The following is a 27,440-nucleotide window of genomic DNA, read 5'->3' as shown; positions in this document are numbered from 1 at the left end:
TAACACACACAATAACAGTGGTGTGTTTTGTTGGCAGCACTGGAGAACTGTGAAAACATCAGGCTGCTCAAAAACATCCTTCTGTGCAAGTTGCCCTCCCAGTCATTTTTTGACAGCTTGGAGTGTTGACATGGACAGGAAATACAGAGCAGGACTGATTGGTATGACATGCACCACAGGACCTAGCTGGAAACACAATGGGGTCATATGCACCCTAAACAGTAGACCAGACACCTAGCTTCCACTGTCTTAAACCATCAGCTACATTTCTGGTACCTACAAACATTATGACTCAGAAAGCAGTCACTGAAAACATCATGAATATTCTGATTGGAGTTAAAACATATGATTTGTCATGTTTTCCTGTGGACTTTAAGTTTAAGACTTAAGTTTCTTGTAGCAGTAAAGCTTTTCCCATCTTTGTAATTTCAGGGCTACTGTTCTGATGTTCAAGGTTACTAGCTGTAAGTTTTCATTCATAGTGATTTTTTAAAAGATTACTTTTGGTATGGATTGGGCAGCACACAGAGGAGACACAGCATTCTATCATGAAACAAAGGTCTAGTGGAATCAAACACTGGGAGATTAGGTGGTATGGGCCCCACTGACTGATGATAGTTTGCTCCTCCATAAATCCAGTGTACTTAACTACAGTTAAAGGGGAACTTACAATTTAGCATTGCACCTTTGATAAGTTTGATTGGTCAATGGGAAACAGCAGGCACCAAAATGGCTTTGTCTTCTGTTAGATGCACCCTGACTGATAAATTATTATATCTTTTACAGAATGTCCTAAATTTGAAACACACTTTTCAAAGGTTTGAAAAATTGTAACACCAAAGCCCGATCCAAGAAACCCGTGGCTTATTTTTTACGCTTTAGAAAGTTTAAGGGCCACAGCAAACATTGTATAGCTCTTACAGATGCACTACTCTTTGAGGCACATAAACTGCTCTTCACGTGTAAACTTGGAGTGCCCCTTTCAGGCCTTATGAAAACAATGCTCATAATTTTTTATCAACAAGAATTGTTTATATAAACATGATGAATGCTGTTTAACATATTGTTCTGGTTATGTGAGGTAACCTCACTCCTCAGCGCGTCAATTGGGGCGTCTCTCTGTCTCCCTCTAGCGGCCGATACACATCACAGCGACAAAAAACAATAATCTGTCTAACATCATACCTGAATGAAAAACACCGGGAAAAACCCAGACCACTGTTTGACAAAGGCGCATATTTGGAGGAACCTGCATCTGGGCAGAGATTAACACTGGAGGAAGGAACTGAGGGGCACGCTTTCAACCCCATCACCGCACCTCCCTCCATCTCCAACCCAACCCATATGATCGGTCTACACACTGACTCAAAGACGCGCCCCCACTAGGCTACACACCTTTCAGGAGAGAGACTGGAGACAGAAAGCGATATGCAGGCATTGACTGGTGGTGGAGAGGGGAGCGCGGTCGTGGCAGGTCGTTGGGACACCAAACGGACAGGCGGCGATGCGTTGTTGTGTTGATGGCTTTCTTTCTTCTTCCTATATGAATTCGCCCCTTATTTTAAGCGGAGACGCAGGTGTAGCCTCTCTTCATCCTCCCGCCAGCCAAATACTACCTATTACAATTTCCCACCTCACCTTTTAAGTCAGCAAAAGGACATTTTACGCGCCGGAGTTGGAAGAATAGAACAACATCATGCTAAATGAAATGTGGCGCGTCTCTTTTGTGCGCCGTGTGTTACCGCCGTTCTGAATGTGATGCCGAGCACAGATGACTTGAACCGGGCGGCACACACGGTTCCAAGTACAGCACTTGTTCCATAAAGAGAAGATTTATTGCTAACCATGGATGACCAGGTAAGGCAACACATATTTTCCACGGTTCTCTTTAAACCATCTCGTGCGCTCTGCACAATAGCCTTGAGTGCACACGCACACACCAGGTAGGCTACACACACCTTGGCATGTATCTCAGGGAACAGCACGATATCTGATGACTGTTTTCACACAGCACACTTTGGTCTCTCCCAGTCACACTGTCTATGTGAGGGAATTCAGTTGGAGCATGTTTTATTTTTACTCCCAGGATATGAATTCTGACTATTATTACAGCAGTGTCTCTGTACCAGTTACTGGTGACTTTATAGTAAGACCTATGCCTTATTTTTTACGTGCTATATATCGGATTTTTGTCATGGTTGTGTGATGGTTCAGAATTTGCTGTGATGTTTGTGCAGTATTGTTGTAAATGCCTCCCTCTCTATGGGCCATATTATTCCTCACAGATTATTTCATGCATCCTCTAAATTGAATTGGATTAAGTTATAATGAGACATACACTGGACATGGTTTGGAAGAATGAACCACACACTAGACATAGCTAGTCTGCAGCTGGTAAAGAAGTGGCAGTCAGTGTAATTGGGCTGGGAATATGGAAGAACTAAAACATTGCCTGTAGAATTCATTTTGTGTCGTGCACTGTTGTTTGTCCTAGTTTCTCGTTCGCCTGGAGAGAAAGAGATTAACTACTTGCACACTGGCTCAGCCCTGGGCTGTCAGGGGCTGTGTTCCCCTCAGCGCCTATCAGTATAGGCCATGGTTAATTAATTAATTAACTCGTTTCAGTTAACCTAATTAAGTTACTTGGGTGAACTGGTGTGAATGTTGTCTGGGTGTGTGTGTGTGTGTGTGTGTGTATAAGCAGTTGTGCCATAAGCAGCCACACCTCAGACACATGTATGTATGTATGAAAAAGTATTAAAATACTGTGCTATATACGCCTATAATATGGGGCTATAGGATCCTATGATGTGCTATGCTATAGCTTTATATACCATGCTATACTCTATATCATACTGTTCTATGGTATATTTTACTACACTGCATTTCACTATACTGCAGTGTACATTACATCACCAGTACATTATATTACACTACACTGTATTGAAGGACAGGTATACACCATTGCACTATACTGCATTACACTAAAATACAGTAGTATATTCTACTATACTAGACTTTATATTATGTAGCACTATACTGTACTAGAACAATCGAACTGAATACAGTTAACTGCACTACAATATACTGTACTACAATATACTGTACTACAATACATTACACAGTTATACTACAGGCTACTGAACTACACAAAACTATAGTAAATCATACAATACTATGATATACTGTACTATATTATACAGTACTATTGTTTACCATACTTAACTATACTGTAAACTGCATAGAGTTTACTGTTTAAAACAGCAGCCATATAGATTTAGTAATGTCAATATACAGTATGCTACAGGAGACCAAGTTACCAGTTACTTGAACAATCTAACTATTTGATACAGTCCAAATGTGCAGCCTGTAATGAATCTTTACTTTGTGAAGCCTATCCTTTTGAGGTTTTATTAACACTGTGTCAGAGAGGTGATTATTGCTCTCAGTGCAATTTGTAATACTTTCCTCTGTGGTGGTGCTGAATGTGAGTACATGATTCTAATGTGTCATTGTTATTGTGTCAACCCCCTTTAATGAAGTGCACATAGTGTACTTAGCTCTGCCAGGCCACAGACGCCCGGCGGTGCCACTGGAGCTGTATTAATTGCTGTATTAATATTGATGAGGGTTGTCTGTGGTTGACCTGCTAGGCTGAAAACACACCCACCCACACACACCTCAGTCATCCAAACTGTTGTTCTGGAGAAAACCAGTGACAGCCTTCTTTATAGCGTTCTTTTTTTATACAACTAAGGAAGTAGATGTTTTGTGTGAATTCATGGTGTATTCCCTATGTATCTATATGTACAACTGTACGTATGCCCTTATTACACACAGCTTGTCTTTTCCTCTGTCCCCCCATTGTGTTTCTTTGTCTATATACTGTACATGCATCTTCCTCCCTTTCTCTTGTCTTCTGCTCTCTTTATCCTTATCAGTCTGCTGTCTTCTACCTCTTACGGTGTCCCCAGCGCACACACTATCTCTCCCCTCCCTTTCTTTTAGATTTCCCTTTGACATACCTTGTATCTTCATCAGCAGCTTTCTTTCACACTGACTCTTATCCTTATTTCATTCTAGTATACGATGTTTCTCACCACGGCACCCCCCCTCCGGCGAGGAAGTACACCCCTGCCGGTCAAACACCAGCTGCGGAGGGAGGAGGCTGTATCCGAGGACTGCGACTGGATCCCGGGCTTGGAGGAGCCTGCCACGTTGCCTATTAGTGACACCGCGGTGCCTCGGAACGAGTCCTTCAGCCAATCAGCAGCTGCCCAGCCAGCTTACCAAGTTCACAGCGGGGCACTGAGAATTGTGCTTCTGGGACAGAATGGTGTTGGCAAGTCGTCACTGGCTTTATCCCTGGCTGGCCAGTCAGACAGATCCCTCTCCATAGACTCTGAGACACAAGGTGGTAATGGCCCGGAAAGGAATTGGTGGAGTGTGGTTTTTGTGTGCATCTGCATCTTTTTAAACCAGTCTCAAGCTTCAGATTTGCTTCATTCAGCTGCTTATAGAGTAGAGTAAAGACTGGAAATAGGAGCTAGCCTGATTCTATGGAAAGATAAAAATGCTGTCTTGTCAGTTGAATATGTAGTGTTTCCTGATTTTATGCTAAGCTTATAGCTGCTGACATTAGCTACATATTTGGCATGCAGAGATAAGAGTGGTATCAATTGATAAGTGGATTTTTTTTGTGTGTGTATGCGTTACCCTTTCCCTATTTTTAGGATTTATGATAGGCTGAGCTAACCAGCTGTTAGCTGTAGCTGTACAGTAGCATCATAGTTAATGGACAGATATGTGAGTGATAGCAATCTTCTCATCAAACTCTTGTCAAGAAGGCAAAAAAACATACTTTTCTCTTTTCCAGTTAAAGCTGTTTAAACAGCCTTGATTTACTGTTTACTCTGTCAGCCAGTGGGTCTGTCACACATCTTACTGCAACACTAGTGGAAACTAGTGTCCCTAGTGCACTCTGACTCATGCCATGCAGTTTTTGCTGCCTGTCGTATACTCATGTATCATGTATCATGTATCATGTACCGTATGGATAGAAAAAACACTTTCATTCAAGCAGTTTAGTACATGTTTCCATATTGACATCATTATTACTATGCATGTAAATCTTATGTGCTAAATTATTTTATGAGCTACCTGTCAGAATAGCAACCTGTTAAAAAAAAACCAAAACATTTCATCACCTATTTAACACTTTTTTGAGAGTTCTGAGGTTCTCTAACACCATATTATCTCTGCACGTGGAATAACACCTTACCAATCACCAAGTAGCTAATTGCCAGTAAAAGACAGCACTGATTAACACCAGATTTAGTGTGCTCGCACCTCAAAATAGACATTTTATTCATCACAGTGAATTTTCCAGTCTTTTTCATACAACTGCTATGTAGTGTTTTCTAGGTGGCTCATGTTTAGTGCAGTACAAGGTTCGTAGTCAAGAACCATTGTTAAGTTTAATCTCTCATTACATTATTTTTTAATTTTCATGTAAAATGCAGGTAGACCGATGGTATAGTACATATGTATTGTTTGTAATAATATACCACAGCCAACAATGGACTGATTCTGTTGGCTGCCTAGTGTGAAATATATTTCATTTTATTGAATGAGCCACAGCTTTGCACTGGGTGGCATGCTCCTTTACTGCCATGAGCACTGGCATGGTAAATGATTTTGAGTCAGTCCCACATACACTGCCCTGCTGCCATAAAAACAAGATATTGCACCAGGCATAGCCTATATTGATACGCTGTCAAGGATGAGGCAGAGGAATCAAGTACACATCAGAAACAGGGAGCACTGAGGTAATTTTAGGGCTTTAATAACAAACTAGGACTAGTAACACCAGTGGAGAATTTTTTTCTGGGCAGCAGCATAAGAATAACCAAAAACTAAAGACAAACCTCTTAAAGAGAGAACTGGCAGTGAACAAGATCTTGGCAGGTAAAACTAAATCAGGCAATTAACAAGGAGGGTGACTAACAGACAAACTGAGATGTAGGCAGACAAAGTAAACAGCTGCAGACAATTGAACAGATCCAAGAACAAAGTCCATTACACCATAAGGCAACAGTTCAGAGAGGGAGCAGGCAGGGGCAAGGTCTGTAGAAACAATCTAGTTTGGCAACTTGGCGGGAACACACGAACATGGGATGATTACTGAAGGCAGGATTGGTGAGAATCAAGATCAAGAATTTTATTTAAGACCTTGATTAATTTGGTCTCAGCAGCATTTTAGACGCCTGACAAATGACTATTGCAGTTAATTTATGCTCCAGCATACATTTGGTATTACTAAGTATTTTGCCGCAGCATATCACATGTGTAGTGTTGACTAGGAGTGTCATAAGCTGTGGTGGTTTGTCATCCTGTGTGACATGACTATTTGCTTGCAGGTGAAGGCTACGAGTGCACAGTGACAGTTGACGACGAGGACAGCAAAGTTATAATCTTTGACAACTGGAAACAGGTGAGTCACTGACTGTCTGCTTCACAGTTCATTGATTCTGTCTTGTTTAGCTTGTACAGTTTAGACTGGCTTCCTGTCCTTATACACTCTGATAACGTCTTCTCCTCAAGCCTTCGTTTGCTTGTTGTAGTTTGGACAGTCTTCACCTGTGCTCAAGAAATTTCTGTGATGGATCAATTATTTGTGTCTATTCAAGTGTAAAGAGAGCGGGTTCATAAAGTACTTTGGGTTTTACATTTGTGTGTGTGTGTACAAACTGTACAGGGAGTCCTGCAGTAGCAGCTGTGCTCAATGGACTGGAGCTTTTTGAAGTTCTCTTATTCAGAAAAGTGGAACTCACCCTCTTGTTAATCTTCCATGTTTCAATTTAAATCTACAGCGAACAAAAACATTTTGGTGAAGGCTAAAACTGCTGCTGCTATGCACCATCAACCTTTTGAGGTGGGCAGCATGAATGAATTAATACGGCCCTATGGTGGTGCTTTTTGTGCAGAGAGAACTTCAGTTGCAGCAGGAAGAGAAGAGTAACAGCTTGTCAAAATGCTCTGACACTGACACAAATGAGGACATTATGTGAAATCAAAAGGCATGCAGTCATTGATGCGTATTAATAATGATGATGGGAATGTGGAGCACGCTAATTAGCGCGTGGAGTGGATCGTCCCTGATGCATCCTACTCCAGATGCACACTTGGCCTGCAGGAGCTCTCCCCTTAAGGATAAATTAATCACACGCAGCTACATTTAGCTCTGGGACACTCCACTGTCGGCCAGCTCATATCTTCACTTTCTCACTTTTTTCCCATTAACAACCCCATTTTGTTGTCATTTCTTCCGGTCTCTGTCAATATCACCTCATTGATCCACTCTCTTTGTTGGCACTTTCTCACCTTTCTCCACTGTCCATTTGCTCCCATAGTTAAATCTCACTGAGAGTTAATTACATTTGTTATTCTGAGCATGTTAGTACACAGCAGGGCATTAGAGCTGCAGCAACAGATGCAGGATAGCGGGAGGCTTGGAATAACTCCAGAACTGTCAGCAGTGGGGGCAGGCAGATAGCAGCACAGATCATCCACTAATTCATGCTCAGTTTTGTGCTTTTCTGTGCTAATGCTCATAGATAAAAGACATATACACACATATAACAACATCTAAACACAAAGTCTCTCATATACACATTCAGGTGTGTAGACAGATGCTGTCCTACTGCCCAGCATGTGTTGTGGTCTTGATCTGGAATAGCTTTAACAGCGCTTCCAGTCCCAGGAGGCAGGGCTTCTGGTCTTGTAGTAAGCTGTAAGTATTCTCTGTGGGGTACCCTAACCTACACCCAAGTTACCATAGCAATATGCACAGACACACATATACATGACACACATACTCACTCACTCACGCAGAAGATCATACTGGAGCAGCTAGCATTTGATGCCGTCGGCTGCGAGGCCAATAGTTCACTGGGCAGTCTAATCAGCATTCCCTTGCAATACAAACTGTCAAAAACGCTAAAAGACTGTTATAATCACACTGAGTGATTGTTCCTTCAAGTGCTTTCTTGGCCTGACTCACAACTGATTAACATATGAAGGTCTAGAAGGAGCTGTAATCTTCTCAGCTGCTGTGCAGGGAGCAGTACACAAACATAAGTGTATATATAGACTGTGCTGACAAATGTGCACTCATGGGAATGAGCGCATTCTGCATCGGCATGGTCAAATGTGCAAAACATATCAACATACATGTGCACAGAAGGCTGACAGTCTGCTCAGCCAGACGCTGGGACATTGTGTGGTGCTGACATCACAAGGGTTGGATAGTTTAAATAAGTCATCCATATGCCCAAAATAAAACACTGGCACACTTAGCCCTAACCTAGCAGTCTATGCTGTCCCATGCTGTTTTGACTGACATTAGTTGTGTAATGTATCTCTTCAATAGGGCTCTATATGTAGGGAAGGGACCAAATGGGAAATTGAGGTCACTCAAGGCCAGAAGAGCCTACCCACAATAATGCCTATGTCTGCATTTATTACAAGCTTGAGTCAGCCTAGGAGTTCCCATTATTATTTTATAGCTTGAAATTAAAATATTTATTAAAGATAACCAAAAGGTGCCACCTCAGGCAAGGAAAAATGTAGGCCGGTGGTGAATACTGCATGTGTCCTTAATCAGTGTGCAGTGAAGCAAATTTGCTGCTGCCCCAGAGAAATCGATTGTTCATCACATTATAGCAAATAAAAGAAAAGGTTTAGTATGTAATTTGGAAAAAGATCATTGCTGCTTGACCACATTCTTTTGCTCAGCTAGGAGGGGAAGAAAAACATCGCTCTACCATGCAGTTCTTGGAACAGAGACTGATTTTGGCATTGTGTCTGGGGAATCCCTCTTCAGACATCTTTCTTGTTCTAGTTTACTGTTCTGCACCCCGAGAGTCCTAAAGGTCACATACTGAACGCTATTATACGTTAACAGTTTAGTTTGTTTTATTGTCCACTGGTAATCAATAATGAATGTATTGTGTTTGTGTAGAAAACTCAGTGTGTGAAAACCTTGGCTGAAATCTCAGATCAGTTATTATATGTAGAGGATCTACATAATCTGTCTAAATCCTATTAAAGTTTTAAATGGAGTTATCTAGATCAGTAGGATTGCAGATAGACTCCATGAAATTTCTTTTAATCTTACTATAGACAAACTTAATTTATTATGTACAGAAGGAGATAGGCTGTAATATTAGATAGTGGACACGTGCAACAGTTCAGCAACATGTTTTAAATTATGATCCTAAAATATTCAGTCTGATAATAGATTTTCACTTACAGATTTAAAGATGCATTATCTAAGACTTTACACATTGTCTGATAAATCCAGTGAAAATGGGACAGGACATGGTGTGTCTCAGCTAAAGCACCTCCCTCCATGTCACTCTGCCGATACTGTTGTTGTTCCTGCTTCTCTACCCTTTGTTTTGATGGTCGGGTTGGACATTAACCTGACATTGTGCCACTGCATTGGCAGGATTGCAGCTATCAATAGCTTCAGACTAGTGGCAGCATTTTATACACTTGTCCCAACCAGGCATCCATAGTTTACACTGTTGCTAGAAAACAAGACTTCACTTTGTTTTGAGTTTTAGTACACTCTCTTTAAATTGACAATACGGTTCATAAAGTACTACACTACCAGTACAATTCAAAACAATGCAAATAATTAAAAAATGTTTGTCCTTTTTTCTTGTTGATGTCTCTCCTGTTTTCCAGTCTGCTGTTCTACTTCTTTTCTGTTTTCAAATGTACTTTTACTTTTTTGCCTGAACAATTTGACGTCATCGTCACTAGCAGTGTCTGAGCTCCCAGTGTAGTCACTGTTATCACTGTATATACTTCTAGACAGACACAAACCCAGCTGAGAGAGTTCATCAGATGATCATGAGAACTGATGAAGGTGGCCAGCTTGAAAACTGGCTTAGCTATTGTGTTATTTATAAAGCAGTTACATGAGCCGAGTGACCAGTAATGACATTCATTCTTGCTAACCAACATTAGCTAAAATTGACATTAGCATGGTAGCAAATGATAAAAATCTACAAGATGATATTTACTCAACATACCTGTCAACTGTGACAATGGCATTTAACAGTGCCACTATTCTTCAGAAGTGCTGTGACTTATTCTTACCAAAAATTATAACAAATAATCTTTTTATAAAGTACAGTCTAGTTAAAAATACTCTCAACCTAGTTGTCATCTGCTAGTGTCAGTGCCATCCATTATTGTCAGGACATTAGTTCTTGCCATTACAGTAGTTCTAAGCTCAGTGTCTAGCAAGGACAACCTAATTAACAATGCCATTCACGGTGTCTTCAGTACAATCAGACATTTTTGTGTTTTAATTGCACATCATGATCTACTCATATCCTATAACCTCAGTCAAGGCAGCAGGTAAAGAGGCAGAAACTGATTGATCCTTCTGTTTACATGCACTGATTGACAGCTGGAACCTCAGAGAACTTCTTAATTTTTCTGTTTAGGCCATTAATGCATTGGCAATAGTTCTATTTGAATAAATGATTTTGGACAAAAAGTCAGGTAGAAGCTTATCAATAGCTTTTCACAAAATATTTTTATTGTCGAGGCAGTACATTATTACATCCGAGAGGTAAATCCTTTCTCTCATCCTCCCTCTGTCAAGAGGTCAGAGGTGAACCACAGGGCAGCATTTAGGGATTTGCTAAAGAGCAGGGTGGAGGAGCCACCTGCCGTCATATTAAAGCTTGAATCTGGGCCATGCAGGGACACTCACAATACCTGTGCTTGTGTGTGTGTATGTGTCAGGTGGTTGTTGTTCATGCATTTATACTGTAGTCTGCAAGTTGCACTGAGTCTGTGACATGATGTCAGCTGCATTTTATGGATGATTGCTCACAGAGGTCTTGTGATGGCCCATACACACACACAGTACGTGTGTGTGTGTGTGTGTGTGTGTGTATGTATGGCCAGTTCAGGCCAGATAGTCTCAGTGATATATTTCCTTAGGGAAAGCATTGTCTCTGTGCAGCAGAAAGGAAGTGAGAGAAAAAGAGCAAGCCCACTAACTCAGCATTCCATCTACACTAAGATGTATTATCCTGTCATCAGATTTGGACTTAGCTACTGAGCAAGGTGTTGTTCTCTCTCTTGCTTCTGCTTCTTCCTCCACTCCCTTCCTTTTCTCCCGCTTTTCTTCTGTTCCCTTCACTCATCACCCCAGCATCTTCACTGATCTGCCTCCTCATTCATTTTGCTCTGACAGGCAATCAGAGAGAGAAAGAGAGAGAGAAAGAACTCAAGCCAAAAGGGCAGAGGTGTACAATGTGCACTTGTTTGCTTTTGATAAAGGCAAATGGTAGCATGGGAGTCTATGTATTTATCTGTGCATGTGTGCATACTCTGTATGTTTGTGCAAGCAGGTGGGGATGTGTCTGACCTTTTGTTTCCATGTACTGTAAACACTGTAAGCTACTTTATTCATGCATTTTGTTCTGCAAAGAAAATGACTTGGGAAGCCAATAGATTGCAGGTCTGTGTCCCAGACAGTTTGGAGCATATTGTATAATGAGGGAATAATGAATATATATACACACCCACACACAGAGACATGCCCATTGAAAATAGGACCGAATGCTGTGTCTGTGTCTTTGTCTTTTTTCACAACTGGAAGCAGTACTAGTTGGAGTGCTCGCAGAGCCACAGGGTGTTATGCAAATCATGTCTGATAAGTGATTCACTGTCCTGACTCTTACTGATTGCTAATCTAATGCCTGGCTGTAGGAAGTCAGTGTTTGACTGAGTTCTGAGTGCTTGTTCATTTATGTGTGTGCATTCATTTCTTCTATGCATATAAAAATGTTTTTGAACCTTGAAAATTTAGGCTCATTCCAGTTTAGCAATATAGTAACCTGATTTATAGCTTTGAACTCAGCTGCAGCTTCTCGGCGAAGGTTAGGTTTCACATGATTATACCTCTTTTTCAAATAGAAAAGCCTCATCTTTAGCTTGCACCAATAAACCGGACATGGATAGCATCTTTTTTTTTTAAATTGAATCTGTTTCTCTTATCTATATCTGTGCCAGAACCAGGCAGTGGTGGAAAATTTTATGTTTTTAGAAAATCTGGTCTATGACCTTTTTTATTGATAGATCAGATAGGCCTGTCAGACACTACCAGGAGCCCCCTGTTTTTAAAAACATTTATTGTGGTGTATGTAGCCCTGAATAACAGCTACATCAATATACAGTTTCTGCATGGTTTTAGCTTATTATAGTTACATCCATATGTTGTTTCTTTAATCTGATAAGCAACAGAAATTGTGGTGCAGTAGTCACAAAGATATGTTTATGGTTATTTAGAAACAGTGTTGCCATTCTATAATTGTTCCACCAAAGAGTTACCTATAAAATATCCTGCTCGGTACCTATTGTTAGAGTTCTTTAGAGAATGCTTTTATGTTCTGGCAGAGACATGCCAGGATGTAACCCAAAGCAACAACTTCCCATCAAAAATGTGTACCATACATCAATTATTCAGTCCAACTTTAAACACAGCGCCAGCATTGAAAGTGTAGCTTTGCATACAAATGAGCCACCATTGTTATTTTTTGTGACCTTATGGCTATGTAATTATGTGAGTATGAGGACTACAGCCTCATTATTTGGAGACGTGTGCTCATACAGACCGATGACAAATCCCCTCACTGTCGTGGGTCAAGCATTCAGGTTTCTCCTTTTATTTGTCATGTGTCAGTATTAATATGGGGACACCTGAACTTTACAGCAATATGTGATTGTTGAACATGCACCTGCAAGACTGTGGGCATTAATAAATTGCTCTACAAGTCTTCTGGGAAGGCTTTTCATCACATTTTGGAACCTGGCTTTTGAGATGTATTTCCATTCAGCCACAAGGATATTAGGGAGGTTGGGCACTGATGTTTTTTGTGTAGGTGTTCCAATTCATCCCAAAAGTGTTGGATGGGGTTTAGATCAGGTCTCTGTGGAGGCCAGTCAAGTTCATCCTCAAAAGAAATTCAAAACAAACTGTTGCCACAGAGCTTATCTAGAATAACAATGCATGCTATAGTATTAAAGGCCCCTACAACTGTTATCACATTTTGATTCAAGTATTGCCATGTGACATCACACAAAGATTGTGCATGTGGGTCTACCACTGTAATGGCCTTTTTACTCAGGAGTGCAGCAGCCTCCTTTGACAAAATCTACATCCTCACCGGCTCTGTGAGAGATGCCCCTTTGACCCCTGAGGGTGCTGGAGTCTGGCAGCAGAACTGGAACCTATAACCCTGGGCCATCCCATGTATCCCATTTGGGTCTTGGCATTGTTTCTCTGGGGTTGGCATGGTGTTGATTGCTCCATTCTGGGTTGATGCCAACTGCAGCAACCGGGATGTGTTGCCAGAGTGGTAGTGCAAAGTTAAACTGGGTCCCAAAGTTAATGCTTCTTGAACCACTGGCCTGTGGTTCATTGCCCCTACCGTGAGAGAGCCCGTGCCTCTGAGGACCTTCTTAGTTGTTTCTTGCAGTCTTATGCCCTTTCAGTGTCTAGCCCAAACAACTGGCCTGCACAGAAAGGCACCTGCCAATATTGGCCATTCTCCCTGTGTTGAAACTGAGAATTTGAGGCCCATGAGCATCAGCACCCTCCTCCTCCAAATCCTTCAGTGTCCTCCAAAGGCACAGATGGGGGAGTTATCCAAATTTGTGCTAAGTATTGGTTAATGCAGCTTTAATTTTTAAACCTTAAACACAGCAAGACACTCTAGCTCAGACCAAAAATGCACTTAACTATATAGATAAAATACAATATGTGCCCCCACACTTTTGGCCATGTACTGTAGTGATGTGAGTAGTACAGTGTAATCAAGGGAGGCCTGCCAAAACAAATGACATCACAGTGAAAATGACTTGATCAGTGAGTGAGTTCTTTGTTATTAGGATGATTTAATTAGTCTTTGCTCACAGAATGTTCAGTGATCTGTATATATTTGCTTATGCTTTGAATAGTACTGCATATGGACCTGGCTTTTGTGTTTATGTATTTGTCCATATGAATGTGTGTGGGGGGGAGTAGGTATTGACAGATGGCCTGCTCTCTGTGAACAGAGAAGAGCTGCTTAATCAAGAGAGAGAGGTAGAGAGTTGGCACTGGCCTGAATTGCTCTGCCTCCATTAGATAGGGAGGCATATTTACTTGGTTACAGTTTTCCTCCAGGAGTGTTCCATCACACTACTAATCGGTGTCCACTTTGTGCCGATGCTGCTTTGCTTACAAAGATTTGAGTCTTCCTCTCTACGTTTCTCTCTCTGTGCTTTGTTGTTTCCATTCTTCCTCCTGACAGTGACAGGTGGTGGAGCTGCCTTCCATGCCAGTGGCTCTCTCCCCTCCTCCTTTCTCTTCTCCTTGTCTTTTCCTGTGCCCCATCAAACAGAGTGCCAAGGTACTCGTCATGAATTTCCCGTTCCAGGGTCTGATCCAGTACCACTTGGCCACATGAGATGATGTGAATTTTTTAAAATGTCTGAAATTCTTTGGAGGGCAGGAATTTAGTTCAGGGTTGAGGATGTAGGATAGAGGGCTCTCATACATACACACAGACAATATGAGGTTCAAAGTTAGCAGGTAGGTTAGGTTATCTGGTGGAACTAATATGTTTTTATATTGATTCCATCACCACTGTTTATGGCTTCAGAGTCTCAGTTCCAGTTGAAATACATCTTGATTGCCTTTGCAGATCTATAAGCCTGCATTGTGCAGAAATAATGCAATGGAAAGTTATAGTTTAGCAGTTAAGCCAACCTTTAAATAAAATGTTACAAATTTACTCTGTAACAGTGTTTACAGTTAAGTCAAGTAACAAGCTCCTGAGCTTCAAATATAGATTTAATTTTCTGGTATTGCCCCATAAACACAGAACAATAATGCTTTTGTAACCCACCTATACATAATATTTTCACCCAGGTTACACCTTGTTGACACATTCTTGGTACTGTAGATTTCATTTGAAGACTGCAGTCACGGTCTGTGCTTCACTACCACAAACCCATCTGGATAATAGAAGAAAATGTTTGTTTATATCTTCTGATTCTATACTGGGTCTACATTTAATCGACAGAGAGCATGGCTTTCGCTGGTTTAACCCTGTAGAGTCTGGCCTCAGGTTTCTGTCTTTAGTAGAAGAACAGTCTGTAGCAATTGTCTAACTTTAGGAAGTGTCTTTTTATTATTTTCTTTGACAAATCTATGATTCTACACATATGCTCGCCCCTAAAATTATAGTGAAGACATTCAAAAGTATCAAAAGGCCGTAAAACCAAAAAACACAAATCCTGTTCCTCTAGAAAATTCCATATCAAGTAAAAACAGATGTGATGTGGTGACCAGAGAAAAATATATCCTGTATGTATCCAACTTTTGAGTTACTTTGAGGGAAGTTTAAAGCATCATGAACAGACATTTTGTGTGCTTTTTACCACTGGAATGCAATGAAATATTTCCACCTTCAAGTTATGGTGAATGTATAAGCAGTTTCCAGAAAACAACATTAGCATTTATTTGAAGTTGTGTTTCTGGCTACTTTGTTCTTCAACTATCAAGAGAAATATGTGTCTTTAGAAATTCACTATGCTCACCTGGCAGTCACTAACTTCTCTGCTGGTTGGTGCTGGGTTTTATTTCTGGCCATGAATACTTCCTTAATATAATCTCCTCAGTTGGCTTCCATATAATTTTGTGTTGAGATTTTGATTGATGCTTTTATTAATCTGAAAGAAACACAAAGGGAAATGTAATCCTACTAATACTCAGTTACATCCAGAACAAGCTTGCCATGACTCATTTTACACCCATGAATCACCTTCAGTCCAATTTTAATCTTGCTGACAGACACAGGAAGAGCAAGTGAGTACAGAAATTGTCTCTAGAAGTTCCAGGCTGCTGTTTCCGCTGCAGTCACTCAGGTTAACTGATCCTCTGTGACAGGAAGCCCGGATGGGATGTTGGTGGTGTCTTTTAGAAGGGTCAAGAGTTTTTAGAGTCCCATTTTCACTGCTTGGTACCTGCTCAACTTGACTCTACCTGCCTTATTTGTTCTTCCATCAGCCAAATGTTGGGGATAGTGCCTGGTACTATTTTTGGTATCACCTCTGTCAATATTCCAAGTAAGCTGAGGTGATACCAGGCTACCGACTGGTCAGAGAACCTGTTGTGGAAAAATATCTTTTAAAGCTCAGTGAGTGTAAAATAAATACTTAACATCAGTTCTGAAAGTTATTACATATTTATTCCTGCAGGAAGGAGGTTTCTCTGAACAGAGTGTCTAATACAGTCTGTTACAGGGAAGCTCAGTGGACAGAGTGTGTGAGTCCTTCTTATACTCAGCCTACAACAAAGAAGACAGATGCTCAAACAGATAAGGGAAACAGGATACAATTCACATCAGGATACCAGCCCTTTGGTCCCAGGTCACATCTGGTTTGGCAACCAAAAGGCATACAAAGGTTTACGACCATACAATAAATGGTCTGGGGGTCACAACCACAAAAATGACTGCATACAATGACATGAAAGTATCAGCTAAAGAACTTAAGGGGTGCTATTATAAAAATTGCCACCACAAAACTCATCACTACTATGTGGCCATCTTGCCACAGCTTAACCCAGATGCTTATATGTGATGACACCAATCTCTCTCTCGAGTGTTATAGAAGGTAAAATGTATTGTGACTGATTGTGATAATATGAGCACAATGCCTACAGCTATGCCTGCTAAGCAGAGCTAGCTAGCTGGCTGGTCAGCAGGTCATCACATCCCCAACAACGCCAGAGCAGAGTTCTAAACATTACTTGGATAGATTGACCACATATTTGAAAACTAGGTGGTTATTTTCCCACCTAAAAAAATAAAGACAGTGGCATAATAATAATAATAATAATAATAACATTGTAACAGCTTTGAGCCTGCCCTTTCAGTACCATGGGACAATGACGGCAGTTTCATGTAGCATCGCTGTGACAGTCAACTACACTGAGGGGGGACTAACAAAGCATCTGGTACCAAAGGTGAGCAGAGTTGAGTAGAGTTGAGATGAGCTGGTACCAGGTGGTGGAAAAGATACCAAAGTCAATCAGGACATGCCTTGAGTCAAGCTGAGCAGCCGAAAAGATACCAAAGTCAATCAGGACATCAAGTTGAGCAGCTCGCTTGCCATTGGCACTTATGTCCTTTCAAAAGCTAAGCTCCAGCAAAACGGCAGGGACTTAAAAATCTTGTTCATGGTCAGATTATTAATTTGTTGATGGCATGTAAAGAATCTTGTTTAATGTGCCTTAGCTTTGTGGCATTCCACACTTATTGAGCTGTGACTGGATTTCCTCTGTGCTCCATCCAAGTGTTTTATTACAGCAATGCGTGTGTGTATGTGTGTTTGTTTCCCAGGACCTGTCCATTCTGCAGTGTGATGTGTGTATCCTGGTCTTCTCAGTGACTGACAGGAGAAGTTTCCACCGTGCCGCCCAGCTTCGCCTCCTCCTCAGGGAGTCCCTGCCACACACACCAATTATCCTGGTGGGCAACAAGAGCGACCTTGTCCGCTCTCGTGAAATCAGCTCAGAGGGTAGGTAGAGAGAGGGACACTGCTCTGTAATGTGAGTCTCACAGAGATGTAACTGGTCACTTGTCAAACCACTCTCCTGAAGAGTGACTGTCAAATCATAGCTTAGCAACCATGCCATGTCTAAACCGCTTTGGATTTCTACACATGAAGTATGTGCATTAGGGACATATTAAGGAGAACTGCTTACCGGATCACCAGATGACACCCAATTCAGTTCTATTAACAGGCATCCCATCCCACAAAAACTCATTTGTTTAAATTTAAAATAGTTTAAGTCACCTTCTCTATCAAATGCTCATGAACGAATGACTGTTAAACTCACCTGAACAATCATTAGGTCACCATGGACAATAGAAAAACCACTGCTGCAAACAGTACAGCAAGCAAGTTTATTGTTATTTTTAAGTGCTACTAAGCGGGGTACTCTGGGGTGACGCACCTGCCCATTGTTGTTTAGTTTAGTTTTTGTTTTTTTTGTTGATGACTCTACCATAGTACTGCAGGACACTCAAGTGAACTGATGGAGAGAGAGGTATTGAATGTAAAGACTGTCCACCAAGAAAAGTAGCTCACTTAGTGCAAAAAGAGATGAATCTGGATGCTTCTCTATCACTCTCCCTCTCTCTCTTTTGCTTGTTCTAAGAAAATTGATTTCTGGGATATTGTGTATGATTTCATCATGGAGTTGCTATCAGTATGCAGCAGACTCCTGAAATTCGGGGAGGGGTGAGATGTCTGTATTGAAATTACTCAGTGGCATAAACTGAATAATAAAATTCTTCATGCTTCAGAATTGCAGCCATAAAAATTTCCTGTAACTTCTCCATGCTTCGGTGTTTTTGGGCCCACAGAGTATGTAGATTGCAGTAACGCCAAGCCAGCTGACCTCCAGTTGGAAGTTGCATGAATGGCATAAAATAAACATTTCCTAGTGTTTTTTCTGTTCTTTTCAAATGATATTAGACCCAAATTCTGATAATAAAACAGTCAGATTCCAAGTTTTGTGACACTGAAAAATACAGTACATTCAACATTTTACCCCCCGCTCCTATTTCAGCCTGTGCATGCTTTTCTGGCCAGTGCATATCATGTGATGAACATGTAAGGTGTAGCAATGCAGTTTGGTCACTACACCAAAATTGTTTCAGAGCTCAGCACTATCCTGGGGAGTGGTGTGTATGGGGATGTAGTAAGAGATACAATATATTCAGTATTGTTTAAGTATAGAAGGTGGTCTTACTTAGCTTATCCAAAACTAATACGCAAAAAACAGTGTGAATATTTGCTCCAACATAAGCTGCAAATGTTTGTCACGTGTGTGACTAACTAGCTTAACCTAACCTGAAGTAATTTCAAAGTACTTTCAAACTACATTTCTGGGGTCACAGGTTATTCTGTAAGCGACATCAGCGACAATATGTCTGCTGTGTAGCTTTTCCCACTGTGTCAAAGATGGTCTGTGATACTATGTTAGAAGTCCTGTCCTGCTCTTTATTGCATTTGGAGAAGACTTTATCAACCCTAGCCAAATCCGCTGCCTGTGATTGCGTTACACGTGCAAAACATTTGAGCTATCTTTGATCTGCAAAATCAATTTCTTCACTGTTTCCAACATCCATGCAGAAATGCTCTGTTGGTAAACTCATTTTGGGAGGCAAATACTATCATATGTTACTGTTGTAAGGGGTGGAAGTATATAGTCCTCAACAGCTATTTACCACATTGAACCACAGTAGGTGTCATTAGACTTTTTGACAGTGATGAATAAAAAGAAACTATAATGTTTAAGAAAAGAAATCTACAAATAGTCCTGAACTCTGTATAAATTGAAAACATAATTGATTCTTCTTCTGTTTTAGTTTATTTGCAGACAAGTGTCAACATGAATTGACTTCTATTTTTTTTTTACAAAAAGCTAGTTGAAAATAGAACTGTGTCCCCCTTTTTATAGTCTGTGAATTGTTGCAGTGGCGTGGCCAATCACTGCCATCATGAAACAAAACAGATGGCATTTTTAACTATGCTAGTAGTGGGGCTCCTGGGATGGGAATAGATAAGTTTCCATCCACATGTAGCATGCAAGCAACACTTTCTCCATTTCTATTATAATTTATATCAATTTGCATAGGCATTTTGTAGAAATATCCTGGTAATTACACCTAAACACCAGCTAGTTTTTAGTTTTTAGGATGTTACGAAACAATTTTCCAGGAAATTAGCTGGAAAATATGTAACCTGTAAAAGAAAGTGTTACCAATTTAAGCACATAGGTTTACTTTGATACACATTGTGTAAATCAGCCACTTGTCATATAATAAACTAAATGAATGAATAAACTGTAGATTTAGATCATCTTGGCAAAGACATAAATGCTTTGATTTGATTTGATTTGATTTATTCTTTCAAGCATATAAAACAGTTGATATAACAACACACATTTTTACACACAATCCAATAACAATTTTCTTATACCTAGTACATGCTTGAATGGAGTAGGAAGAAGTCAGACTGCTCCTTTCTGCAGTTAGACAAATGAATATCTCTTAACAATAAATGGGTACATTTATGTAGGTGGGAAAAGTAGATACAAACTTATCCACATTGAAAAGCTGCAAAGCTGTAACTGCTGCCAAAGTTGCCTTTATTAAATATTGATAGGGATGATTAATTAATGCAGTTATACTTACAGTAATGCAGTTGGTTATTTTGTAGTTTACGCTGTATTTCTATTTAATTTAGATGTATGATTAGTATAGGTGTGTGTATTTTTTGGTTGATTGCTAAGGAATTTCATCCACTGTTATGCAAAGTATAATAATATTGTAATACTATAACATATAAAAAATATATAAGGCGTTGAATATTTTAGATTGTATTGGGGCTGCTTTGGTGCAGTGATTGCACAATGAATAAATCCAGTGTGTATAAGAGCTTATGTTACTCTAATATTGCTATGCAGCAAGCCTTACAGACTTTTTATTTTTTCAGGTTTTGGCAAAACAAATTCACTGAAGCAGAAACACGCAGTGCTACACTGAATCAATTTAGTGATGCTTAAAAATCCACTGAATACAGATCAGACCATACACAAGTTATAATCTGACTGCATTTTAAGAGTGAATTTTTATGGAGTACGGACTGGCCATCCTGTTGTTGTTCCTCGGTGTTTAAAACAGGAACTGGTGCAGAGTGACTGTGAAATGTTGAAATGAGGAAAAAGGTGATGGCAGAGTTTGACCTTAATTTAAATTCACATTAACTTTGTGTTCATTCTGTGTCATTTTGACTATAATGACACCTTTATATAATATCTATATTCATATAATGTCTACTTGCAGTATGTGTTTGGTATCTGAATGTATCCACTGTCATATCTGTCTAACATAAACACTGTTTTGGTGCTAACAAGTCCTCCAATCTATACGACCCATATGGTTGTTTGTCTCTTATTCTCTCTCATACCACTTATACAGGTGTCTCATTAAATTCAGTTCAATTCAAATTTTCTTTGTATAGCGCCAAATCACAACAAAAGTCATTACAAAAGGACACTTTACAGTACAGTACAGTGCAGTGCAGCTCCCGTACCAAACTGTCGCTCTGTAGACGTTTGCGAGCAGCTGAGAGGAGAGACCAGCACGTTTCAGCTTCCTGAGGAAGAAGAGCCTTTGCTGAGCTTTCTTCACCAGGTAGGATGTGTTCGGATACCAGGTCAGGTCAGATGTGATGTGGATGCCCAGGAACTTGATGTTATCCACTTGCTCCACCACCTCCCCGTGTATGAGAAGAGGAGCATATTTTGTCTTCCTGGACCTCCTATAATCCACAATGACTTCCTTAGTCTTGTTGGTTTTCATGACAAGATTGTTATCTGAACACCACCTTGTCAGGTGCTGGATCTCCTCTCTGTAGTGAGTCTCATCATTGTCTGAGATGAGACCCACTACGGTGGTGTCGTCTGTGAACTGTGTTTGTGGAGTGAAAGGAGAGGAGAGGAGAGGAGAGGACAGAAACTCAGAGCATCAGTTTTTTTTTTTATCAAGGATGCTCCTTCTAACTAATTTTTACGTTTGTATTCGCCATACATCTACAACTGCCTGTGTGCACAAAGACACAGCAAACACACAAACAAGCAGACGCACACCCCTCACCTCTCTCGCTCTCTTCTCACTGCCTGATGTTAGCGAGCCTTTGTCACAGTGAGGATTGTGACAGTGCAAGAGACAGTGAGTGACAGGGAAGGCAAATGTAGGAGAAGAGTGTGTGAAGAAATAGGAGGCACAGTTTGAAGAGAAGTGTACATATGCATTGTGTGAAGGTGTGGTTGTGGATGTATTCTGGGGAAATCAGGGCTTATCCATGGAGGAACCACTTGGAGTTTTTAGACCTTCACAATAATATTTTTACAAAAGGAGACTGTATGGCTCGTTTGACACTTGTGCATTGGCTTTTCCATAAACATCACTGGGTTGATGTTAAGCACTTTTGGAATATGTCCGTCTGTCCATCCGTCCCCCCATATCTTTCCTTGCCAAGATGAAAACGTTATTCAGTACCTCTCTTATGAAGGCTGTTCCTGGCCTGCATTTTGTCAGATTTTGCCTTTTTGTGGCCATGCAGAAATCACTAAATTACCTTCGAAAGGTACCACTACTGGTCATAAAAGTAAAATGTGTCATTTGTAATCTGTAGGAAATGTCAGGGGGCAGAGGTGAACTTTCAGATGTGATTGCAGCTATACCGGGCTCTTATCGGTGATGTTTGGCTCTCTTTTTTGGCTTTCTGACTGTATGAGTGAGAGCCACTCACACACATACATTAAATAAACCAAAGAAGCTAGACTAGCCAAGTGTCATAAAGCAGTGAAGTAAATTAGTTCCTGACAGTTTCCTCAGGTGGTAGTTGTTTATGCCAGGCCTTGGATGTAGGGTTATTTTCAGGCATGTATTGGCATGGGCTGAGACTGAAAGAATACAATCAGTTCTCACAAGGACATAGGAATAGAAAAGTGTGCATGAGCATCTGTGCTTATTGTATACTGTAGGAATGTAGAAACCACAGTCTATGGTCAAATTGTGTTAACTTTGCTTTGTTGTGCAAGTTCAGCAGAGGCAGTAAGTGTAACATTTGTTTTGGTCACAGCTTTGGTCTATACTTAATGAGACCAGTGGAAGAAAGAAGGCAATGAATGAATAATGAGAGATTCCTTCACTCGGCACATTCTCTCTTCATAACAAAACAACAACAACAACGAATAAATAAATAAATATAAAGAGAACAGGAGCATCACTATGGTCAGCAATGTGGAAATGCTCCAGCCTTGTTCCCGTGGCACCTGACAGGGATGTTCTCATGTTCTCTCTGGGCAGACTACATGTATTTTTAATATGTGTGTCTGATAGAGGAAGCTGACTGCCCTGCTGGCTAGCTAGCATTAACGAACCTGAGGCCTGGATAAGAGTGCTGATCTCAGGAAGTCTATTTATGGCCTGTACAGTGTCACATTTATTGTGCTATGTCTCACCTTCTCTCCTTGCTGATCTCTCTCTCCATCTTTAACACACACAGTGATGCATGCGCTGGGAACGTACCCGGTTTCTCATTTAAAAAGGGAAACGTGCTCATCAGTGGGTGGGGTATGCTGTAAAAAAATCCAATTCCAGGCTCTTTATTTATTATTCAGTCAGTGGTGTGGCCCTGCTCCTCAGAGCCTTGGTTAATATGCATTCTGGCTCAATTTGCTTATTTGGCACTTCTTCAGTCTGTCTCTCTCCACTTAACTTCACCTGCCATCTTGTGTGTCATCTCCTTTCAGCAATAATTTCTTCTTTTTTGTATAACTCACGTTTCTTCTTATTCAGCTTAATACTGCTTTCACTTTAGTCCCTGTCTGTCTCTTTCTCCAAGCCTTGTTGTTTTCCTCTCTGTCAGCACACCGGCCATCGCTGTGATCACCTTTGGGCGACCTCTGTCAACACCTCCTCACTGTCTTTCCTTTCCTGTTCTATCCTCTGTTCTCAATTTCAATTTCCTAAATGGCTTTTAACAAGTTACAAAGTTGAATTCAGTTCAACCAGCTGTCATAGGTATTAGGATAAGCTGTACTGATTTGGTCTGTGATTTCTCTTTTTTTCCTCTTACTCTTACTTCACCCACTATTGGGTGGCACTACTGTGGAACAACAGCTGTTGTGCAGATGGATTAAAACACCCAGGTCAAATCTGGCTCTGTTTTTAGTTGCACTTATCTAATAATGTATTTTGTGTGTAAATGCAGTCACACAAAATTCTGATTTACAGGGACCACTGATTAGCAGTGACCAGAGTTCAGAATATTGATACAGATTTAACTAGAATCAATGAGGCATGAGTAAAACATTTTCAGGTACAGTGCCCTATGAATCAGTTTTTCCATAGCTTTCAGCTGTACCACACAGAGCTTCATCAGCTCATTTGCTCAGCCCATTGCCATAAGATCCCTCTCCATGTCAAACTTCAGAAATGATGTTATTTTTCAACCTTTTTTCTGCAGGTTGTTTGGTGAAGCACTTGGCCTCAAACCCATTTCCTGGTCTTTTCCAGATCTTTCAGCACCATTGCACAGAACATACTTGATCAACAGATAAAGTGTGCTTAGTTGAGATGGACTGGGTAACACGTAAGCTGTTATGATCAGATATAGCACTTTTAATCATCTCTGCCCTTGAAAAGAGCGATATGCTATTAGAGCTTGATGTTTTTTATTAGAGAGTGCAACCTCACAGCTGGTGAGACAGGTTTTAAACTACCACTTTACCTGGAAATAAAACAGAGGTAAACATACTGTACCCAAACAATCCACTGTCATCATCGATTAGAGTTTGGGTAATTATTTAAATGCTTGTTTTTGTCTCGAATTTTCCGACAGAACAGAACAAAATAGTTCATTTATATCTGACAGTTTTTCTGATGCCCATGCAAAATTCTTGCAACCTCCTCCTGCTGCCAGCACTTGGCAGTCATTTGAAGTTCATGCATTGGAAGTTTAAATGGCTATTATGAATATCAGTACTAAGCTTTACAAGCCTTTTCTGCACACAGCTGCTCATGAGCTCTCAGACGGACTCTAAGCAGAGCGGGGGGGGAAAATAAACAATGAAGTATAGTTGACAAAATGAGCTGACAACGAAGCCCATTTGTTGCCAAATGATTCGTATCTGTCAGTTTTTCTTATCATCTTGGATTGTTTGACCAGAGACGCTTTTAGCTGAGATGCTGAGCTTTGTCAACAACACATTTAGTCACCTGTCCTTATCCAGGAGAGTCACAATGAGATAAAAAACATTTTCCTATTAGAGCTACAGCCAAGAGATTTGAGCTTATACAACTCAGTTATAGTGGCAATGGTAAATGGTAAAAATGGTAAATGGACTGTATTTTATATAGCGCTTTCTCACAGTGTGTTGCACTGGCCAAAGCACTTTACAGAAGATCATACACCATTCACCCATTAACTCCAGCCTGCCATTTCTCTCCCTCTCTCTCTCTAGCTGTTTTTTATTCACTCATGGCTGCTGAAAAGACAAATCTACTAAAGGGATACGGTGAATGTTCATTTTAGAAACATCACAATATAATTAAGGGTAATTGGTTTACATGAATTTTGAATGTAATATTTAAAAGCAGATGAAAATTGGCATTTAAAATATAATACAGGTAGTTGGATGGAGCTACTGTATATCCGTTGTCACAGACAGGGATGCAAAAATTTGGTCATATGACAGGTTTTAGAATAGGACATCAGAAACAGTTTTTAGTTACTCAGTGATTATGGAGATGGATCATGCAAGCTCAGAAACTGTTAGGATTGGATAGTGCTGTTAGACGTCCTGCTCTGTGTTGGCTTAAAAGTATGTTTTTGACCTTTGAACACAAAAACAATTCAAAACCAAGGTTAACCTCTGAGTGTTTTTCTCTAGCTTTCAACCATATCAGTTGAGTTTTCTCCGTCCTTTTGGCAACTTATATATCTCCATGATAACTGAGCAAACTTCCTGCTTCACTGATGAAGAACACGCCACTGAAAGAAACTGCATGGAGTATGTAAACAAATGACACATTTTTAGTTTGAGAGTGTCACTGTAACACAACAGAAAACTGTCTCTCTATTTATGACTGTTTCTCTCTGTCATGGCATTCAGGCAGGATTTCAACAGAACAGTAAACAGAAAGTCCCATCCCCACCATCAGATGGTGTGGGTTGACTCCATTTGTCTCAATTTGGTGCATAAGAAGTGACAAACTAACACTGAAGGTTCTAATAGACCGGTGAGTGAGCTTTTTAAGCAGAGCTATTGTGAAACCCAACACACATTATCTGGGTCATTACCATGCTGTGGATGGTTTTCTGGTTTCATGATCTAATCTCCTGAAATTTCAAACGGCTGTCTCTAGTTTCCATTTGCAGCTGCCAGTGTATGAAACTCAAGTTATTTAAAATGTGCTCTATTCAATCCGAAAAATAAAATTTATCTACCCCTCTCTCACCAGAGGCCCAGTCCAGTGCCCTGATGTTCGACTGCCTCTACTTGGAGCTTTCAGCCTCACTGGATCACGGCACCAGTGAGTTGTTGGAGGCTGCAGTTCGGACCGCAAGGGGAGACTGTGTGGGCCCCAGCTGGACCGAAGGTGACCCCGGCGCAGGGCGCAGAGAGAGCCTGACCAGCCGGGCCAAACGTTTCCTGGCGGGACTGGTACCGCGCTCGTATGGCCGAGACCGGGAACGGGGCCGCTACAGGGAGATGAGCCGCCACCGGAGTAGCAAGATCCTCCGTCAGAAGTCTCGCTCCTGCCATGACCTCAGTGCACTGTGACACACACACATTAGTGTACACACTGACAATGAGACACACTCCCACACATGTATAGACACACCTCATTGAAAGATATGGGGGGATGGAATAGAGTAGGGAGGAGCAGATGACTAAAGAAGGAGATGGAGGAGATTCACATGAAACTTAAATGAGTGGAAGGAAAGTGTACCATTGACAGATAAAGGTCAAGAGAGGAGAAAAGGAAGAGCAACAAGAAAAGTACAAATGAAATCAGCCTGGATCTCAGCACTGAACTTTTATCTTCACCCTATCAGTGAAGCCAAATTGAAAACATAAAGTCCAGGTCTGAGAGAAACAGATAAGGAGGTCAACTTGATTCACCACTCACACTTGGGTGAATCAGTGAGCACTCGTTACTTGATGAGAGAGAAAATCAGCAGCAGTGGAAAGAGTAACATCGCGATGCTGATTGGACACTTACTGTGGTGATTTGGAAGGCTAGGGAGCCACAAATAAACACACACCTAGATAGCTCTTACTGAGTATGTAGAGACTTGATAGCAATCTAATGTAAACCTGTTGTAGGCCCTGTTTTATAGCATGTAGAGTAAACGATTTAAGACAAGACTGTATGATTTACAGTGACATAATACTGGATTTACTGTACCTCAGTGGTCTATAGCTAATGCACAATCTACCTAGTCAAAGGCAAGACCCTTTATTTATGAAAATGCTCTCTGCACATTTTTTTAGCCATAATCTTCACACTCTACCCACCTTTTGTGCTCTGTACTGGCTTTAAAACTGATTTAATGATACCACCAATGGCGTCTGTTCATCTGGGATTTTTTTTTTATACAAAGCTAAAAACATCAGAACCCAAGCCATAAATTCAATGAATGCATCATGTGCGATCGGCACAAAGAACCCTTTACCATTAGATGTGGAGCGACAAAAGAAGTCCAAA

The 27,440-nt window shown here is 40.7% G+C and overlaps 1 protein-coding gene across 1 annotated transcript; it reads left to right on the top strand.

Annotated features, from left to right (window-relative positions):
- Positions 1-1,169: 1,169 nt before the first annotated feature.
- On the top strand, positions 1,170-27,440 carry rem2 (RAS (RAD and GEM)-like GTP binding 2). The gene is made up of 5 exons (XM_020604572.1): positions 1,170-1,857; positions 4,084-4,414; positions 6,420-6,493; positions 17,484-17,661; positions 26,190-27,440. The coding sequence occupies exons 1-5, from the start codon at positions 1,846-1,848 to the stop codon at positions 26,510-26,512; spliced, it is 918 nt and encodes a 305-aa protein (XP_020460228.1). The 5' UTR covers positions 1,170-1,845; the 3' UTR covers positions 26,513-27,440.

The sequence above is a fragment of the Monopterus albus genome, unplaced genomic scaffold (assembly GCF_001952655.1).
Source record: "Monopterus albus unplaced genomic scaffold, M_albus_1.0 scaffold66.1, whole genome shotgun sequence".
In the NCBI taxonomy this organism is placed as follows: domain Eukaryota; kingdom Metazoa; phylum Chordata; class Actinopteri; order Synbranchiformes; family Synbranchidae; genus Monopterus; species Monopterus albus.
Note: the sequence above shows the minus strand (reverse complement) of the source record. Positions and strands in the feature narration are given on the sequence as shown.

Bases quoted from the DNA above. Each gene is read 5' to 3' on its own strand.
- rem2 (XM_020604572.1), top strand. The intron at 6,494-17,483 runs GTGAGTCACTGA...TTTGTTTCCCAG, and splicing joins TCTTTGACAACTGGAAACAG to GACCTGTCCATTCTGCAGTG. The intron at 17,662-26,189 runs GTAGGTAGAGAG...CTCTCTCACCAG, and splicing joins TCGTGAAATCAGCTCAGAGG to AGGCCCAGTCCAGTGCCCTG.